This window comes from Cyanistes caeruleus, chromosome 27 (genome assembly GCF_971803275.1).
Source record: "Cyanistes caeruleus chromosome 27, bCyaCae1.hap1.1, whole genome shotgun sequence".
In the NCBI taxonomy this organism is placed as follows: domain Eukaryota; kingdom Metazoa; phylum Chordata; class Aves; order Passeriformes; family Paridae; genus Cyanistes; species Cyanistes caeruleus.
In genome coordinates, this window is record NC_141727.1 from 3810299 (window position 1) to 3830030 (window position 19732).

A 19732-nucleotide genomic window follows, 5' to 3' on the forward strand; every position below is an offset into this window, starting at 1 on the left:
AAAGGAATCACCGGATCATGGAATGGTTTGGGTAGGAAAGGGCCCTCAAGACCATCCCATGGGTAGGAACACCTTCCGCTATCCCAGGTTGCTCCAAGCCCTGTCCAAGTTTGGACAATTCCAGGGATGGGGCACTCACAACTTCCCTAGGCAACTCACGCCAGACCCTCACAGGGAAGAATTCTTTCCCAATACCCCACCCCCCACTTATCCCATCACCCCAAACCCTCAACAGCCTTGCCCCATCTTCCCTGGAACTCCCTCCACGTACTCTCCTCGCACTCCCAGCTCCATCCCGACCCTTTCCCAGCTCCCAGGGCGGGGCACACGCACCTGGCGATGGGGCTCCGGCTCACGGAGCGCTTGGAGGCGAAGGGGCTGCTGGAGCGGCGGCGGCCGTAGGGGCTCGGGGACCTCCCGCCGTAGGAGCCGCTGCCCCGCTCGTAGCTGGACGAGCGCCTCCGGCCGTAGGGGCTGACGGAGCGCTGCCGCCGGCTGTAGGGGCTGGGCGAGCGGGCGTTGGACTGGTAGCCCACGGGCTCCTTGTAGGGCGGGCTGAGGGACTGGCGGCGTGAGGAGCCGCCGGGGCTCTTCCTGTAGGGATCGTAGGTGCTGGAGGTGTGCGAGCGGGGCGGGCTGAGGTCGTACTCCTGCACGTAGGAGGCTCCCGAAGGGCTGTCGTCCAGTTTGGGGCTGTCCGACCATTTCCTGTGAGGGCTCCTGGATTTCCTCTTCGGGCTGTCGATGGTTTTGTAACTTTTGGGAGCATCCCTTTTCCGATGGCTTTTGCTGCGCTCTTTGTGGCTGGACTTGAGCTCCCGCTCCTTCCTGGATTTCTCCTTGTGCGCCTTGGCCGAGCGCGACTCCTTGTTGCTGCTCTTGGAGGAGAGCGCCTTGGGGTGCTCCTCGCTCTCCAGGAGCCTCTTGGAGGATCCCGATATCCTCTCCTTGGTGGACCTGCTGGAAGCATCCAGGCTCTTTTCCAACTTCCTGTCTTTCTCCGCCTGTTTGCTCTTCATCAGCTCCCGGAGTCGCTTGTGCTGGTGGTGCCGGTGCTTCTGGGCCCTCTCGCTCCTCTCCGCCCTCCTCTCCTCGTTGTCCCTCCTGTCCAGCTTGAGGGCCACATCGTCCGAGAAGGTGTCCGAGTCCGAGCTGATGTCATCGTACTCCACCAGCGGCTTGATCACCGCTCCCAGGGGCGCCGCCGCTTCCTGGGCCGCCAGCGGGGACTCCTTGGAGTGCCTGGACTTGTGCCTCTTGTGCCTGGAGCCCGCCCGGTGCCTCTCCTTGCTGTTGGAGCTCCCGCTGCCCGGCTGCGAGGACCCCCCGCCGCCGTCCTTCTTGCCCCCATGTCTCTCCGGATTTGGCATTCCTCCCCCGCTGCGCTCGGGAACGGCGAGGGGGGGACTCCGCGAAAGCCCCGAACTTCAAACTCCCTCCGCGCCCGCCCCTCGCACCATCCACCCCGGCCTCGGTCCTCCCTCCTACATGGGGAGCGGGGCCCGAGGCCCCGGAGGAGGCGGGAGGGACGGGGAGGGGAGGGGGGAAGGACCCGGGAGGGGAGGGGGAAGCGCCGCGGCCTCACCGCCTCATCCGAGGGGCCCAGGCCCGGCGGGCAGCGCGGCCGCGGGGGCGCCCCGGGAAGGCGGGGCCCGGGCCCGGAGCGCTGCCCGCGGCCTCAGCGGCGGTGGCGGGGCCTGGGCGCGGATCCCCGGCCAAAGGGCCCCGGAGCCGCCGCCGCCCCCGGCCCGGCCCCCGCGCTCTGCCCGAACCGGAGCGGCGCCGTCCGGGGGCACCGCCAACTCTCGCGAGACCCGCCCGCAACTCTCGCGATAGTGCCGCCGCCACCACCCCTCCCTCCCTCAGCGCGAGTCCTCCTCGTCCGCGAGTCCTCTCGGAGATGGGCGGGGGCGCGCGCTCGTCCTCTCGCGAGAGCCGCGGTATCGCGCGGCCGGCGGCTTCCCAGCGAACTTTACTGGGGCGCGGGGCGGGGACATCGCCCCCTAGCGCCCGGCCCGCAACAAAGCTCCATGGCGGCGCCGCCGCCCCACCGGCCCGGCTTCCCGCCGCTCTCCCGCTCCGCCGCGCTGCGCTCTAAAGCCGCTGGCGGGTCGCTGTCGAGCCCGTTCCGGCGCACCACCGGCTAACGGGCGGTTAAAGCTCCGTTAGGGCTCCACAGCGACCGCCGCCGCGCTTCCAGGCGGCTGAGGGGGCGGGGCGTGCTGCCGCTCGGGCCACGCCCACCCCTGCGCGCGCGGGCGCGGCGGAGTCTCGCGAGAGCGCGGGAGCGCAGCCGCGGGCGCAGCGATGGCGGCGGCCGCCGCCGTGTGAGGGCGAGGGCGGCCCGGCCGCCGCCCGCGCTCCCCGCCCGCTCCCGATCCCTCTCCCAGTCCCTCTTCCTCTCTCGATCCCGGCCCCCGACCTGCAATATGAAGGCAGCACCGGGCGGCGCCGAGGGTGAGTGCGGCGCGAGGGACTCGGGGGTTCCGGCCGGCCCCGTGAGGGAACCAGGGGGGCCCTGTGGATTGGCGGCTGCGGCTCTGGGCAGCCCCGGGCTGGGGCTGAGGTGTCGCCCCGGAAGGTGAAACGGGAGAGGATCACAAAGCTGGTTTGAGGTCTGGGGCATGTCTGCGATGAGGAGAGACCGCGGAGCGGGGCCTGGTTGGAGAAGAGAAGGCTGAGAGGGGTCCCGTCAGTCCGTACAGATCTCCAGGCCGTGTCAGAGGATGCTGCCGGACTCTGTTCGGTGCTGCTCAGCTGCAGGACGAGCAGCAATAGCCAGAAACTCAAACACAACAAGTTTCTCCTCGACACGAGGAAGAGCTTCTTTGCAGGAGGGTGTCAGAGCGCTGGATCAGCTCCTCAGGGAGGGTGTGGAGTCTCCCTCTCTGGAGATGTTTCACACCCACCTGGGCACATTCCTGCCTTGTCAGGGGGATTGGGCTGGCTGATCTGCAGAGCTCCCTTGCAACTATCTCCTAGGTTTCTGGACAGCTTGCTGGTGGTTGGAGAGGGAGCTTGGACCAGGTGAGCTCCAGGGGTCCCTTCCCACCTCCAGCATCCTGTGTTGATGCAGCTGAGAGGTATAAAGAGCCTGAAAACAAAATCCCAGAATAGCTGGGACCTCTGGAGATCATCCAGTCCAGCCCCTCTGCCCAGGCAGTGTCACCTGGAGCAGGTGGATTTGGAATGTCTCCAGAGCAGGAGACTCCAAAACATCCAGCACGCATTCATTCCTTCCTTATATGTGGATTTGGAGGGCTCAATGAGAAGTCTGTGGGCTGGGAGAGCATCAGTAAGGAACCCAAACCGTGGAAGTTTGGCAGGTGGAAGTCACAGGATTCTGTGAGGTGACACTAAAATGTCACGTTTGCCTCGGATCCTCTGGTGCCAGTGGCGGGTTTTATTCTGGAATGATGTCCACCAGGATTTTTTTTGACGTGGAAGTGTGGAAAACCCTGTTTCCTGGTGATAAAATACAGGATTTGAGTGTTCCTGAAAGCCAGGTTCTGTTTGTCACCTTCCAGTCACTCACCCACTGCTTCATCCCCTCCCAGCACTGGCTCTGGAGCACACCAGCCCTCAGCTTTGAGCTAATTGTGGAGTCATGGAATGTCCTGAGCTGGAAGGGACCCACAGGATCATCAAAGTCCAGCTCCCATCCCTGCACAGGCACCCCAGCACTCCCACCCTGTGCCTGAGAGCATTGTCCAAGTGCTCCTGGAGCTCTGGCAGCCTTGGTGACCATTCCCTGGGGAACCTGGGCAGTGCCAAACCACTCTCTGGGGGAAGATCTTTTCCCAAAATCCAACCTAAACCTCCCTGGCACAGCTGCAGCCACTGCCCCGAGTCCTGCTGTGAGGCAGGAGTGTGTCTGAGCACAGAATTTGTGACAGCTGACAATTGGAATGACTTGGTTGAGGTTTTGGATGATGGAAGGTGTGAAGACCTTTCAAGAAGTTGGGTGAGAGAGCAGAGGAGGGAATCCAGGACACAAAACCCCACCTCACTGCTTTAACCCCATGTTTCCCACACCCTCAGTTTCCTGCCCCAGGGAAACATCGTCCTTAGACCCTGGGGATCCTGTCCTGGTGGAACTGAACCTGCTGGGGCCACATCACTCAGGGATCATGCAGAGCAGGAGCTGGGCATTTTCCAGACAGGCATTCCATAGGATTTTCATGGTCCTTTAGTTTTAACATCCTGGGATATTCCATAACATTTACCTCACCTGGAGGTCTGGGGTTAAACCAGCAGTAAGTAAATTCTTTGAAGCTTAAAGGTGGGGAGTGTTGTACTCCTAAACTGATCTGTAAAACTTCCAGTGCTGGCTCATTCTCTTTCCTGAACGTTCCTGTCTCACAGAGGCGGAGAAGCTGAACAAGATGAGCTCCCTCCTGGAAAGGCTCCACGCCAAGTACAGCCAGAACCGGCCCTGGACAGAAACCATGAAGTTGGTCCGTCAGGTCATGGTGAGGATTGCTGGGCTCTGAGCATGAGCTGCCTGGGGCTGCTCTGCTGATGATTTTGTGTTGGATTCTCAGATCTCTTCAAGGAGTTTTTGTTGTGTCAACAAACACTTCAGTCTCTCCTGGATCACTGTGGTTGGGGGTCCCCACGGGACTCAGGGGAATGTCCAAACCATCTCTGCCTGATGTGCCTTTCCCTCCACTAATTACAGATTAATTACCAGCTCAATGCCAGGAAAAGAGTCAAACTTGTATTTTCTGCTACTCACCCTCCCAGGATATTGTTTTGTGGAGCAGTTTGTTCAGTCACACTCCACATTCAGTGTTGGCTTAGTCAAAAATGGGTTTGAAATATTGGGTGGGGGAAGGAGGAGCGGGAGGCAAGGGAGAGCTGCAGCAAAGCCTGTCCATACTCAGGTGTTAAAAGTTCACCTGGCTCTTTATTTTTATGTCACCTCTTCTAAAACTCTCAGCTTAGACCTATAAAAAGTTGTTACATTCCGTTCTTCCAGCTGAGCAAGTTGCTTTCAGGAAAATAAATCAATTATTTTTAATCTGCTTGCAGCCGGATACTGTTCACCTACAGAAATGATGTAATTTGGGGATGAAATCTAACCTGCTTTTAATTATCTAAATAAACCTCAATAAAATAAAACCTAATAAACCTAAATAAAACAAAAGCTTTTGTTTTACCTGCACAAAAGTTGCCGTAATTCCCTCCTGCTGAGGGATGAGGAAAAATGACTTTTTTTTCCTTCTGTCTGCCCAAGGAAAAGCGAGTGGTGCTGAACTCGGGGGGACACCAGCACCTGGTGAGCTGCTTGGAGACTCTGCAGAAGGCCCTGAAAGGTTGGTGTGTTCCCTGTGTGCTCTCCACAGGCTGCTGCAGGCTGGAAAATTCCTATGGAAGTGCTCCATAAAAAACACACAGGGTGTTGCTGGTGCATTTCACACTGTTCCTGGTGCTCAGGGGTTCATCAGCACGCTGAGCTCAGTGCCAGGCAGGGCAGTCAGGATTGGCTGTGCTGTTTTTATTGGGGAAATCCTCTCTTTGTCCAGAGCAGCTGTGGCTGCCCCATCCCTGGAAGTGTCCAAGGCCATGTTGGACAGGGCTTGGAGCACCCTGGGATAGTGGAAGGTGTCTTGCCCATGGCTGGGGTGGTACTGGATGGGCTTTAAGGTCCCTCCCAACCCAAACCATTCCATGATTCTGTGAGTGCCCATACCTGGATCCCACTTGCAGAAGAAATTCCATTCTCTCCTTGCGGTTTGGGAATGTTTGGGTTTCTCTGCGCAGACCCTCATGGTCCTGTGTATTTGTACACAGGACAGGGTGAGCAGACATGGGAGGGAGTAACCAGCTGAGATTTGGTTTATTGCTGGTGCCTCATTCCTTAGGGAATGTTGGATCATTGCCCTAAAGTTTGGTTTTTGCTCCCTCCATCCAGTGTCGTCTCTGCCTGCCATGACCGATCGCTTGGAGTCCATCGCCAGGCAGAACGGGTGAGTCTCCAACTTTGACTCATGGCAAGGGTTTCTGCTGGTTCCCTGCCCACACCAGAGCCTTGTGGTGCTTGGACTGGGGGGTTTTGTGCTTGGATTGGGGGATTTTGTGTGCTTGGATTGGGGGGTTTTGTGTGCTTGGATTGGGGGGTTTTGTGTGCTTGGATTGGGGGTTTTGTTTGTTGGATTTGGGGATTTTGTGTGCTTGGATTGGGGGATTTTGTGTGCTTGGATCTGGGGGGTTTGTGTGCTTGGACTGTGGGGTTTTGTGTGCTTGGATTTGGGGATTTTGTGTGCTTGGATTGGGGGGTTTGTGTGCTTGGATTGGGGGGTTTTGTGTGCTTGGATTGGGGGATTTTGTGTGCTTGGACTGGGGGGTTTGTGTGCTTGGATTGGGGGGTTTGTGTGCTTGGATTGGGGGTTTTGTGTGCTTGGATTGGGGGGTTTGTGTGCTTGGACTGGGGGATTTTGTGTGATGAGTTGTGGGGTTTGTGTGATAGAGTGTGGAGTTTGTGTGATGGAGTGTAGTGTTTCTGTGCTTGGATTGGGGATTTTGCTTAGGTTGAGGAGGTTTTGTGCTTGGATTGTGGGATTTTATGTGCTAGGATTGTGGGGTTTTTGTGTGGATTTTGTGTGCTTTGATTGGGGGGTTTTTGTGTGCTGGGTTTGTAGGGGTATTGTATGCTAGGATTGTGGGGTTTGTGTGCTGGGTTTGTGTGTTTTTGTGGAGGTTTTGTGTGCTGGGTTTGTGGGGTTTTTGGGGGTTTTGTGTGCTGGGTTTGTGGGGTTTTCTGGGGGTTTTGTGTGCTGGGTTTGTGGGGTTTTGTGGAGGTTTTGTGTGCTGGGTTTGTGGGGTTTTGTGGAGGTTTTGTGTGCTGGGTTTGTGGGGTTTTGTGGAGGTTTTGTGTGCTGGGTTTGTGGGGTTTTGTGGAGGTTTTGTGTGCTGGGTTTGTGGGGTTTTGTGGAGGTTTTGTGTGCTGGGTTTGTGGGGTTTTTGGGGGTTTTGTGTGCTGGGTTTGTGGGTTTTTTGGGGGTTTTGTGTGCTGGGTTTGTGGGGTTTTCTGGTGGTTTTCTGTTCATCTCACAGCAGTTTTTGTTGTGTTTGCTCTGGAAGCCTCGGATCCCACCTGAGTGCGAACGGCACCGAGTGTTACATCACCTCAGACATGTTTTATGTGGAAGTGCAGCTGGACCCTACAGGGCTGCTCTGTGATGTCAAGGTGGCTCACCACGGAGAAAACCCTGTGGTGTGTATTCCTGGGAAAGAGGAATTGTGCTTTTGGGATTCCTGTTTATCTCCCTTCATTGTGAGCAGAGGAAATGTTTTTTTTTTTAATTTATTTATTTTATTTTATTTATTTATTTTGTTATTTTATTTTTTTATTTAATTCCCTTTGACCCAGAGTTCCAGCCTTGCTGCTCGTTGTAGTGGGAAGTAAAACCTTCCACGGACTGGTTTGCTCCTCTGGGATTTTCTAATCAATGCACACTATGGATTCACAACTTGTAAAATTGTTTGAGGAAGTTAGCTCAATGTTCCTGAGACTTTTGTGGAAGTTACTGCTGTGTTTCCAAGGGAAAGGGAAATTTCTCTTAGGAAGCTCAGATCTGAGAATGGAAAGTTCTAAAATGTGGAATGCTGGGAGAAAATGGTTTTACTGCCCTTCTTCACGTGGAGAGTTTGAGTTTGGTGTTTGATCTGCCTCTCCTCAAACCAGCCCATCTTTGGTATCCCTGTGTAAGCTCACAGATTTCCAACCTACAGCTTCACAGTTTGAGAGATTTCTTTCAAATCAATAATTTAAGAGGAAATGTTATTAGCTGCTGCTTGTCCCAGCAGGGCTTGTGGAGCAGAAGCAGATCCACAGCAAGGCGTGGTTGTGAACGCCGTGTGGCTTCCCAGGAAAAGCTGATGTTTGGGAATTTCCCTGACCTGCTATTCCCCAGCTGCAGAGCTGCACAAAGCCTGGAGTGGCTGCATTCCACACTGACATCCTTGTGTGTTCTTTCCTTTCCAGAGCTGTCCAGAGCTGGTGCAACATCTGAGGTGAGTGACAGGGGTGGGTTGTTGTGCTTTCTCACAGCTTTCTCTTTGCTGTAACGATCTGATGCTATTTGATGTCTGGAAACACAAAATTCTTCACAACTGCTCCTTCCCCACAAAGTGTCTTCACTTCTCCAGGGGATTTTCTGGCTTTGGCTCAGATCTTGTGATTCTGGCTGCTGTGCAAGGTTTCTTTAAAGCCCACAGCACATTAAAGCTGAATTATTTAAAGAACACATTTTCATGTGTTTTTTAAAAGTTTTTTTTTTTTAAGTGGCTCAGCGTCTTTATTAATGTCACTTTTTAAAATTAAACCTGTTACTAATTTCAATACTTGATAACTTTTCTTCTCTTTTTCTTTTCAGAGAGAAAAATTTTGATGAGTTTTCAAAGCATTTGAGGGGACTTGTGAACCTGTATAAGCTGCCAGGGGACAAGTAAGTCCAGGATGTATTTATATCCCCATATATAAAATAAAACAGCAAGTCTAGAATACATTTATTTATATCCCCACATATAAAATAATAATAAAAAAAAACCTCCAAGCTTGTAGGTTTTCACTGCACAATTCCTTTCAAGTTTTCTTACATTATGTTTTATTATTGTATTTTTTTTTTTCCCCTAAGCAAACTTAAAACTAAAATGTACTTGGCTCTGCAATCCTTGGAGTTGGATCTCCAAAAGATGGCCGGGATGTATTGGTAAGTTTGTGGTGTTTGTGTGGTTTTGTAAATATCTATAAATGCTTAGAGCTCTGAGAAATTCCTTTTTAACTGCAGGATTAGGTTGGAAGAGAGTCTAAAAGGCAAAATAACAAGTTTGTAACTAGGTGGATTCAGTGATTCTGTGTTTTAAACTGGGGAAGTTTTGGCCACGTTTCACTGCTGTAGATTCAGTGATGAACCAAAGGGTAAAGCAGAGGTTAAAGCAGCTTTTGTTTTGTGAAGTTTAGGATCAGTCCCTCTTTGGGTCCCAGAAGTGTGAATTTGGAGTTGAAATTAGTCTCAGCACGTGAATTTTGGCTTCAGGTGTGGCTGTGGCTTGTTTCAGACTGTGACTGCCTCTCTTGCAGGCAAGCCACCAACGCAAACCCCCTGGACAAGATCCTCCATGGCAGTGTTGGCTATCTCACCCCCAGGAGTGGAGGTATCGTGATTCACTCTTAAAAAAAAAGGAATTAACAAAAATTGAATTGCTCCTGGCCCCCAGTATGGGTGATTGTTTCATATTAACTGATGGAAAATAATAAAGTAAAAGAGGGACAAAAAAGGCCTTTTGGTGTTTGTGTGGCTTTGTGGGGTGGGGATGATCAGGTTGACCTCTCAGGATGCCTCACCAGGAGTTTCTCTCCCCCAGGTCTCCTGATGAACCTCAAATATTACATCTCCCCCTATGATTTATTTGAGGATGGCACTGGAGCCCCTGTGGTTTTGCACGAGAACAATGGTAGGTCAGCTGTGGAGCTGCTGGGGGCTGCCTGAAGGAGGGGAGGAAGCAGATTTCCAGCTCCCTTCTGCTGTCACCCTGTCCAGCAGGACAATCACAGGCTGTCCTGTGGTGTGACACCGGCCCCAGGTGACCACTGCACCTTGTGGCTGTGCTGCAGCTGGGCTCCTGTGGGCTCATGGGGTGAGAGTTTGCAGGCAGAGCCTTTTCCCTTGCAGTGAATTTCATTTTAAATTTGTGAAACGTTTTGTTATCGGAATAAAAACAGAATCCCAGAATGGTTTGGGTTTGGAGGGACCTTAAATCTCACCCAGTTCCAATCCCCTACTATGGGCAGGGACACCTTCCATCCATCCATCCCAGGTTCCTCAGAGCCCCATCCAGCCTCTCCCATCACACTGGAAAATTGTTTTTATATGCATGGACATCTGGCTCTTGTTACAATGCCAAAACCAAGCTCCAGTTGTCAGGAAAAACAAGGGGGAAATCATCCAAAATCATTATTTGTTTTGCTTTGCAAAGAGCAAACTACAAACTCACAAATGCGTTTGGATTTTGAGAGTGACACAATTGGTGCACCTGGCAAGAGGGAAATGGGTGGAAATGGTGGGAAATGGGTGGAAATGGTGGGAAATGGGTGGAAATGGAGGGAAATGGATGGAAAAGGGTAGAACAGTGAGTTTGGCTGTTGTCTGTTTGGCCCTGAAGGTGAGCAGTGAGCTCAGTGCCTTGTGGGGGAAGCGAGAGTGGTAATTTATGGAATCACAGAATATTTTGTGTTGTAAGAGACCCTAAGGCTCACTCCAGTTCCATGGGCAGGGACCCAGGTTGCTCCAATCCCCATCCAACTCGGCCTTGAACACTTTCAGGGATGGAGAATATATTTAATTCATATTTCATCCACAAAACTTGCCACTGGTGGGGTTTTTTTTTTCCCTCCCCATCAGCTCACGTCCTTGTTGGGTTCTTCTCCTGCTTCCCCCCGCAGTTCCTCGCTCTCTGGGCATGAACGTGTCGGTGACTGTCGAGGGAACCATGGCAATGCACAAACTTCCAATTGCTCCACTGATCATGGGCTCCCACCCCGTGGACAGCAAAGGGTAAGGGCACGAGGCCAGCACTCAGCTGGGGGATTGTCACAGCGTGATGGGAATTCCACACGTTTTTTAGGCTAAAAAAACCCCTTTTTCAGGGCTGGCAGGTGCTGAGCAGTGCCTTCATTTTTAAGGTGTGACAGTGTGTGTTGGAGCAAACATAAATGTGTCAGGTGACAGCAGAAGGCCTGCAGCTCACAGGGCCTTTTGTACCCCCGATTTTCCAGAACTCCGTCTTTCTCCTCGATCACCAGTGCCAACAGTGTGGACTTGCCCGCTTGTTTCTTCCTGAAATTCCCACGTCCCATCCCAGTGTCTCGAGCTTTCATCCAGAAACTCCAGAGCTGCACAGGTGGGTTGCAGACCTGTCAGACACGTCTCTAGGGTTTTATTGATGTTCCCTCGTTTCTGTCAGTAAATACTGGTGGTTTTTAACACGCGCCAGGGGAGTCACTCGGGGTTTTCAGTAAAACCTGGACAAGTTTTCCCACCCAGGAAAACCCTGGCTCCCAGGTGCCATCATTCCAGGCTGTCTTGTCCCCTCAGGTATCCCACTGTTGGACACACCACCCACCTTTGTGCCCCTCTACGAGCTGATCACGCAGTTTGAGCTGTCCAAGGAGGCCGATCCCCTGCCCCTGAACCACAACATGCGCTTCTACGCCGTAAGTGTGCGCTCCCAGCCCGCCTGGGACACCTCCCCAGCAGCATCTCGGGGGCTTTCAGGTGTCCAAACAAAATGTATTAATTCACAGACAAAAGTTGTTCTTCAAGCATTAGGATTCAGGTATGGGTTCCCAGAGAAGCTGAGGCTGCTCCATCCCTGGCAGTGTCCAGTGCCAGGTTGGACAGGGCTTGGAGCAATCTGGGATAGTTGGAAGTGTCCCAGGCTGTGGTGTTGGATGGGATTTAAGGTCCTCCCAACCCAAACCAATCCATGGTTCTGTGATGGTGCTGAGGAAAGCTAGGTATTGAAGGATGCTTTGCTGTTGGAGTGCAGCTGCAGGGAGGAGAGCAGAGGGGCTGAGCCTTCCCAGCATCCATCCCTTCCTTCTCTCCAGTGATGCGTGGCTGAATGAATTGCAGCATTCTGGGAGAAATCCCTAAATCTGTGGATGAGTGTTGACTCCAGAGGATTCTCTCCCCAGAAAGGAGAGAATCTCCTTTCTGTGAAAGTGTGAAACTGCTTTAGTGGGAGCAGTGGATGCTGTTGGGCAGTGCTGCTTCTGAGGAGCTAGAAGTAAAAAGAAAAATCACCTTTTCCTTGTTCAGAGTGGAAGGAAAATGTTGTCAGAGTTTGTCCCTGTCAGCCAGAAAGGTGATGTGGTGTCAGGGCATGCCTGTTACCCCCTGGTACCCAGCTGGGCTAAAGCAGGGATTGTTTGTCAGGCCCTTCCAGGACAGCAGCACTGTTACTTCCTGAACAAAGACGCTCCTCTCCCGGACGGACGGAGCCTCCAGGGAACTCTGATCAGCAAAATCGCCTTCCAGCACCCCGGCAGGGTGCCCCTCATCCTCAACTTGATCCGGCACCAGGTGGCCTACAACACCCTCATCGGCAGCTGTGTCAAGAGGACGGTCCTGAAGGAAGGTGGGTGCCACCTCCAGAGGAATGTGAAGCGGGAATGATGAGCTCTGGGGAGTTTTCCTCACAAGAAATGAGGCCTCTGCTGCTTCCCGTGTTTCTTTGCCGTCTCTGTGGGTGTTTTGAGGCTCTGGTTCATCTCCACTGTTCTCTCATTTAACGGTTCCTGTGTCTTTCAGATTCTCCTGGGATCCTGCAGTTTGAAGTTTGTCCTCTCTCTGACTCCTGTTTCAGTGTATCCTTCCAGCACCCTGTGAACGACTCCCTGGTGTGTGGTAAGTGGGCTCAGGGGCAGCAGCAGCAGCGTTTTTGGGAGGCCTGGCAGGGTTTCCCGGCCCTGTGTGCAGGATTTTGATCTCTCCCTGCTCTCCTGCAGTGGTGATGGACGTGCAGGACTCCAGCCATGTCAACTGTAAGCTGTACAAAGGGCTGTCTGATGCCCTCATCTGCACAGATGATTTCATTGCCAAGGTTGTCCAGAGGTAAGCTGGGATTTTGCCCCACCTCACGCTCCCAATCACACCGATGGGCTCTGCTCCACCTCGTGTTTATCCAGCAGCTCTGGAGCTGTTCTGTGCTTGTTTAAGAGAAGAACTCAGAGCCACGCTGAAAATTCAATGCCAAACGTTGAAGTGTAGCTGCTTATTTTTAAATTTGTTGTTTGCACATGGCTTTTATCTGGGTTCCCTTGCCTCAGTCACATCCAGAACAGAGTAAGACATTCACAGGGCACAACTCTCCTGTCACCTTTTGAGTGGCAACCACTGGTTTTGCTTTCAGCACGTTATGGGCTTGTTATCCCTGAGGAGAACGTGGTGTTATCACTGATTTTTGGCCTCAAAAACCTGCCCATGGTGGAGGGGTGGAACTGGATGGGCTTTAAGCTTTTCCAATCCCATCCTGGGATCTTTATAAGGTTGCGGGAAATCCGGTTTGCCAAGTTTAGCTAAAGGTGTTTTCTGCCAGAGCTGGAGTAACAACCCAGATTCGTTCATGAGGACAGGACAAGGGGGAATGGCTTTAAACTGGAACAGTAATTCTGGATGGGATATTGGGAGCAAATCCCCCCTTGTGAGGGTGGGGAAGCCCTGGCACAGGTGCCCAGAGCAGCTGTGGCTGTCCCTGGATCCCTGGAGTGTCCCAGGCCAGGCTGGATGGGCTTGGAGAGCCTGGGACAGTGGGAGGTGTCCCTGCCCTTGGCAGAGAGTGGGACTGGATGGGCTTTAGGGCCCCTTCCAAACCAAAGCATTCCAGGATTCTGCTATTGCATCCTGATCTTTTTAACTGCCAGATAATGACCTGTCAGCTATCAGTTATTAGAGATAATTGATTCATTCTCTCTCTCTGCGATTGCAAGTGCGAGGTGTCTCATGGCTGGCTGGGAGTGGTGGGATAAGCGTGGATCCAAGCAGAACAGCAGGACACAAAACCTGGACCTGCTGCTCTCCCTCGAGTGCTGGGGGTGTTAAACCTCCCCGGTGGCCTTTGCTGAGCCCGTGCCGTGTCTTGCAGGTGCATGTCCATCCCTGTCACCATGAGAGCCATCCGTAGGAAAGCAGAAACCATCCAAGCCGACACGCCTGCCCTGTCCCTCATTGCAGAGACAGTTGAAGACATGGTGAAGAAAAACCTGCCCCCGGCCAGCAGCCCAGGGTATGGCATGACCACAGGCAGCAACCCAATGAGTGGGACCACCACCCCAACCAACACTTTTCCTGGGGGGCCCATCACTACTTTGTTTAACATGAGCATAAGCATGAAAGAGAGGCATGACTCGGTGGGCCATGGGGAGGACTTCAGCAAAGTGTCTCAGAACCCTATTCTCACTAGTTTGTTGCAGATCACAGGGAATGTGGGGTCTACCATTGGCTCAAGTCCAACCCCCCCCCACCACACACCACCACCAGTATCCTCACCAGCCAGCAACACCAAGAACCACCCCATGCTCATGAACCTTCTTAAGGAGAATCCCCCTCAGGATTTCTCCACTCTGTATGGGAGCAGCCCTCTGGAAAGGCAGAACTCTTCCTCTGGCTCCCCCAGAATGGAAATGGGCCCTGGGGGGAATAAGCAAAAGAAAAAAAAATCCCGCATGCCAGCCGACAAGCCCAAGCACCAGACTGAGGATGATTTCCAGAGGGAGCTCTTTTCCATGGATGTTGACTCCCAGAACCCCATTTTTGATGTCAACATGACTGCAGACACTCTGGACACCCCTCATATTACTCCAGCACCCAGCCAGTGCAGCACTCCTCCCACCACCTACCCCCAGGCGCTCCCCCACGCCCAGCCCAGTATCCAGAGGATGGTTCGCCTGTCCAGCTCGGACAGCATCGGGGCCGATGTCACCGACATCCTCTCGGATATAGCGGAGGAGGCTTCCAAGCTGCCCAGCAGTACCGAGGACTGCCCACCCATTGGGACTCCAGTCAGAGACTCTTCTAGTTCAGGACATTCACAAAGTGCCCTCTTTGACCCCGATGTTTTTCAGACCAACAGCGGTGAGAACCCCTACACAGACCCCGCAGACCTGATCGCGGATGCCGCTGTGAGCCCAAACAGCGACTCCTCCAACCATTTTTTTCCAGATGGGGTAGATTTCAACCCTGACTTGCTGAACAGTCAGAGCCAGAGTGGTTTTGGGGAGGAATACTTCGATGAGAGCAGTCAGAGCGGGGACACCGATGATTTCAAGGGCTATGCCCCCCAGGCTCTAACTAATTTGGGGGTGCAAGTCTTGGGGGCTGACGGGGGGGAAAATAAATTTAAGGGGAGCGCTCCATCCGATACGGTGGATTTTAGTATTATTGCAGCTGCCAGCAAAGCACTGGGGTCCTCTGACATGATGGAGCACCACAGTGGAGGTCAGAGCCCTCTGCTGAACACGGGGGATTTAGGAAAAGAGAAGTCTCAGAAACGGGTAAAGGAAGGCAATGGGTCTGGGAGCGCCATGGCAGGTGCCGGGATGGACGGGAAGCCAGGGAAGCGCAGCCGGACGCCATCCAGCGATGGCAAAAGCAAAGAGAAACTTCCAAAGCGGAAGAAGCAGGAGACGGATGGGAAATCTCCATCCCACAGTTCATCCAACAGGCCCTTCACGCCACCAGCAAGCACAGGTGGGTCCAAATCTCCCGGGAGTTCTGGCAGATCCCAGACTCCTCCCGGGGTGGCTACTCCTCCTATTCCAAAAATAACCATTCAGATCCCAAAAGGAACGGTGACTGTTGGCAAACCGTCTTCGCACGGCCAGTACACGAGTAGTGGTTCTGTCACCTCCTCCAGCAGCAAAAGCCATCACAGCCATTCTTCCTCCTCCTCCTCTTCTTCCTCCTCTTCGACCTCAGGCAAAATTAAAAGCAAATCAGAAGGGTCTTCTGGCTCAAAGATGAGCAGCAGCCTCTACTCCAGCCAAGGCGGCTCCGGTTCGGGTCAGTCCAAGGGCTCGGCCCAGTCGGTGGGAAAGCCGGGATCCTCCCCCATCACCAAGCACGGCCTCAGCACCGGCTCCGGCAGCACCAAGATGAAACCTCAAGGAAAGCCATCGTCCCTCATGAACCCTTCCATGAGCAAACCAAACATCTCCCCGTCCCACTCCAGGCCCTCGGGGGGTTCTGACAAACTCGCCTCTCCCATGAAGCCTGTCCCAGGCACTCCCCCGTCGTCTAAAGCGAAGTCGCCTATCAGTTCAGGTTCTGGTGGGTCTCACATGTCTGGGACTGGATCGAGCTCGAGCATGAAATCGTCTTCAGGAATGGGATCCTCTGGGTCTATGTCACAGAAACCGCCTCCCTCGTCCAATTCCTCCACGGCATCTTCATCTTCCTTTTCATCCAGCGGGTCTTCCATGTCTTCATCCCAGAACCAGCACGGAAGCTCCAAAGGGAAGTCCCCGAGCAGAAACAAGAAGCCATCTCTGACGGCAGTCATCGACAAGCTGAAGCACGGGGTGGTGACGAGCGGGCCCGGCGGAGACGACCCCATGGATGGACAGATGGGGCCAAGTTCCAATTCCTCAAGCCATACCATGTCCTCCAAACACAACATGTCTGGAGGGGAGTTCCAGGGAAAGCGGGAGAAGAGCGACAAGGAGAAATCCAAGGTCTCTGTTTCGGGAGGATCCGTTGACTCTTCCAAGAAGAACTCGGATTCCAAAAGCGTTGGAAGCACTGGAGTGGCCAAAATTATCATCAGCAAACACGATGGTGGTTCCCCCAGCATTAAAGCCAAAGTAACTCTGCAGAAACCCGGGGAAGGCGGCGGGGATGGCCTGAGGCCTCAGATGGCTTCTTCCAAAAGCTACGGATCCCCCCTGATCAGCGGCTCCACCCCCAAACACGAGCGCTGCTCCCCCAGCCACAGCAAATCCCCGGCCTACACCCCCCAGAACATCGACAGCGAGAGCGAGTCGGGCTCTTCCATCGCCGAGAAATCCTACCAGAACAGCCCCAGCTCCGACGACGGCATCCGGCCCCTGCCCGAGTACAGCGCCGAGAAACACAAGAAGCACAAAAAGGAGAAGAAAAAAGTGAAGGACAAAGACAGGGACAGAGAGCGGGACCGGGATAAGGACAGGGACAAGAAGAAGTCCCACGGCATGAAGCCCGAGAGCTGGTCCAAGTCCCCGATCTCGGCGGATCAGTCTCTGTCCATGGCCAGCAATGCCATCCTCGCGGCCGAGCGGCCTTCCCGGGCCAGCCCCGAGTTCCTCATCGGGGAGGAGGATGATGATCTCATGGATGTTGCTCTAATTGGTAATTAATTCTCCCTGCTGAGCTGTCTGCAGGTCCTGGAGGGAAGGAAGGAAGGATTCATCCCAAACCTGCCACGCGGATCTTGACGGGGCGTGTTTGGAGAGGGGGAAAAATAAGTATTTCCAAGGTATTTCCAAGATTTTCAGACCACCAAGGTCTGTGCAGAAGGATGTCAGTGCCAGCAGCCAGGCTGTGGCCTTCATCCTGTGGGCACTTCCACTCTTCCTCAATTTCTGAGTATTATCATCCCTGTCGGAATTAACGGGGATGAAGCCGAGTGTGGGAATGTGAGAGCAGCTCCCAAACGGGGCAAACAGACATAGGCTGGTCTGGGACATCCCAGTCCCTCTGCCCTCTTCCCATTCAGGATAAGCTCCTTTTGGATGTAGGAAGTTTTAAAGTAATTATTTTAGGAAACGTTTTAGGGCTTGGTTTTAATTCTTGGGGAGAAGGAAAACCACAAAGTTTTTAATTTATTTTATTCCCACGGCATTCCTTCATTCAATGCCCAGCCCAGCACGGTGCCTCTGGCACGAGCTGGGCGCTGGTTCCTCGTGGAAATCAGGATTTGATCTCGGCTCCCAGCTCTGAGGGATTGCTGCTGCCTTGCCTTTGCCTCCCCGTTTATTTTACCTATTTATTCACCTCCATCTGGGAACATCTCCTGCTCCTCGTTTTCCCCCCAGTTTGGGTAGAGCCCGTGGGTTTGGGCAGTTCTGCAGCTTTGGTGCCATTCCAGCAAATCCCAGTGGAAAAGGGACTCCTGTCTGCACCGACGAGCTTCCCTGGGATCTCCTCGTGCTGCTGAGCTGGGATTTGTGGTCACACACAAGGGCACTTCCCTGGGAAGGATTGTCGGGCTGAGGAAGCCGTGTCCTGCTCGGAAAACAGTCCCAGAGTGGCTCAGCTGGGATCAGAGCTGCAGCAGAAGTGTGGATTTCCTTAAAAGATGGATTTTCCCCTTTTGGCTGGAATTAGGAGCATGACTCAGGCATCCTCTCCAGGCCCATCTTGTGGTCCCTGAAAGGAAAAGAGACTCAGGAGAGTGTTTTATTTTTAAAAGCAGTTTCATCTGATTCACTGAAGAGGAATGTGGGAAATCAGGAGCTCTGCAAACACATCTCCTTTGGAATTATGTACTGAGCAGGATCTTGCTCCCACTGGGTTTTGCTGTCGGTGCTGGAGGCCAGGATTTCCCCGTGGGAATGAGGTTGTGCTTCACCTTTGGGGATGCAGCGTGAAAAGATGTCCAGGATTTGAGTTTCTTTTAAACCACTGAAATTTCCCATCCTGGGCTGACCCCAGGAAAGCTCTTTGGTTTCCAGCTTTTTGGAAAGTCTTTTTAGTAGGTTGGCAACTGTTCCCATTTAATTGTAGGGATTTCGCACCCCTTCCTCCGGTTTAATCCCAGGGCTCCTGCAGAGCGTGGGAGCCTGAATTTCTCCCAGCCCTGGAGAGCTTTCCCTCCTCGTATTTTCCAGTATTTATCCCTTGCTCCTGGTGTCCTGCACGCCACAACCTCCCCCTCAGCAGAGCTTGAAATGATAGGAAAATGGGAGCTAAATCCAAACCTGGAGCAAAGGCCGGCAGCTGCCAGCTGTGGGGTGCTGCAAGGAGGGTGTCAGGAATCCCAGAGGAATTCAGCTGGAGACCCTGCTGCAGGGGTTCCATTGGGAATGGTGCCAGCTCAGCCTCTGCTCCTCTTTCCTGCTTTTATTTAATCCGGTTTTTGATGAAAACCCCTTCGATCCTTCCGAGTTGTGCCGAGGGCACAGCCAGCCTTCCTAAGGAAGCACTTTTCAAGTGGAATCCAGGCTGGGAACCCCCCCAGGATGGCTCCCTGCACTTGTCCTTAGCCAGAGCCGTGTTTTCCTGCTGTGCAGCATGCTAAAAGTTGGGAATCCCCGTTCAGCAGCAAAATCGACACAAAAACCTGTTTTAAAGGAACAAGCTGCACTCCTTTCCTCTCCCCTCACCCAGACCAAAGCTCAGTATCCAAAATTCCCCCTGTGGAAGGCGGGAACAGAGGGAACAGCGTCTCCTCCGGCCACTGCGGGAGGCACGAGTCCCAAATTTAAAGCTTTTCACCCCATTTTGGTGCCCTGTCCCCTTCCAATGACGTCAGTCCTGGGAGAGCCGAGGTGTGACCACACAGAGGCTTTGGGGTGTCAGTGCTCGGGCTCTGAGAAATGGTTTATTTTTGGAATATTTTTGCTTATTCTCAATTATTTTACATCTTTCAGTATTCAGAAAGATAAAATAAAGTGAAAATTAAATATAAGCCAAACCTTTTAATCTCAGGCGGTGAAGCGAACGCGGAGATTAAAAGAAACTGGTTCTTTTCCTCGATTATCATGGTGTACATAAATCCCTGGCTGGAAAAATCGCTGGAATTGTAAATATCCCGGCTCCCGCGGCAGTTTTTTCGGGCGGAAAGTGGAATTTCGACTTTTTTGGAGATATTGCAGAGAACATGTTTATTTACATGCAAATAAACCCCTTTGGTACAAAGCGGTGTTGGCTCCGTGCTGGGGGGGGGGGAGGGTCACAAGGGCATCCCTGCCACGCTTGATTTTCCCGCGAGAATGACATCACTATGACGTCACTCCCGCGCCGGGCGCTGATTGGTTGAACTCGCCGCTCCCGGAAGAGAGCGGCGGGGCGGGGGACGCCCCCCCCTCCCTTCCCGGGACCCCCGATCCCCGCAGCCCCCCGGACACCGGGGGGGAGGATCCTGCGGGCCCCGCAGCCGCGGGGCGGGGGGGTCCCGCACCCCCCGGGAAGGGGGGCAGCGACCCTCGCTCCGCACCGGGGGAGGGGGCGGGAGGACCCCTGCGGCG

At 53.5% G+C, this 19732-nt stretch overlaps 2 protein-coding genes across 4 annotated transcripts in view; one reads left to right on the forward strand and one right to left on the reverse strand.

Annotated features, from left to right (window-relative positions):
• CDK12 (cyclin dependent kinase 12) overlaps window positions 1–1638 on the reverse strand; it is a 29146-nt gene extending 27508 nt beyond the window's left edge. Inside the window, exon 1 of one of the 2 annotated variants that reach the window (XM_086864755.1) lies at window positions 334–1617. In XM_086864755.1, the coding sequence (XP_086720881.1) occupies window positions 334–1370 (1037 nt within the window). In that variant the 5' untranslated portion in view covers window positions 1371–1617. Of the gene's footprint in view, window positions 1–333 lie in introns of both variants that reach the window. The other variant, XM_086864756.1, reaches the window with a different exon arrangement.
• A 591-nt stretch (window positions 1639–2229) lies between these two features.
• MED1 (mediator complex subunit 1) lies at window positions 2230–19403 on the forward strand. Of its 2 annotated transcripts, XM_023942641.2 has the most exons (18): window positions 2272–2457; window positions 4366–4472; window positions 5240–5318; window positions 5918–5972; window positions 7087–7219; window positions 7991–8019; window positions 8382–8453; window positions 8643–8717; window positions 9089–9162; window positions 9373–9462; window positions 10451–10562; window positions 10784–10908; window positions 11103–11221; window positions 11946–12147; window positions 12321–12416; window positions 12518–12623; window positions 13654–13794; window positions 13972–19403. In XM_023942641.2, the coding sequence occupies exons 1-18, from the start codon at window positions 2430–2432 to the stop codon at window positions 16898–16900; spliced, it is 4572 nt and encodes a 1523-aa protein (XP_023798409.2). In that variant the 5' UTR covers window positions 2272–2429; the 3' UTR covers window positions 16901–19403. The 2 variants fall into 2 exon arrangements, with proteins under 2 accessions (XP_023798408.2, XP_023798409.2); XM_023942640.2 differs by having other exon boundaries at window positions 2230–2457; window positions 13654–19403.
• The last annotated feature ends 329 nt before the right edge of the window (window positions 19404–19732 follow it).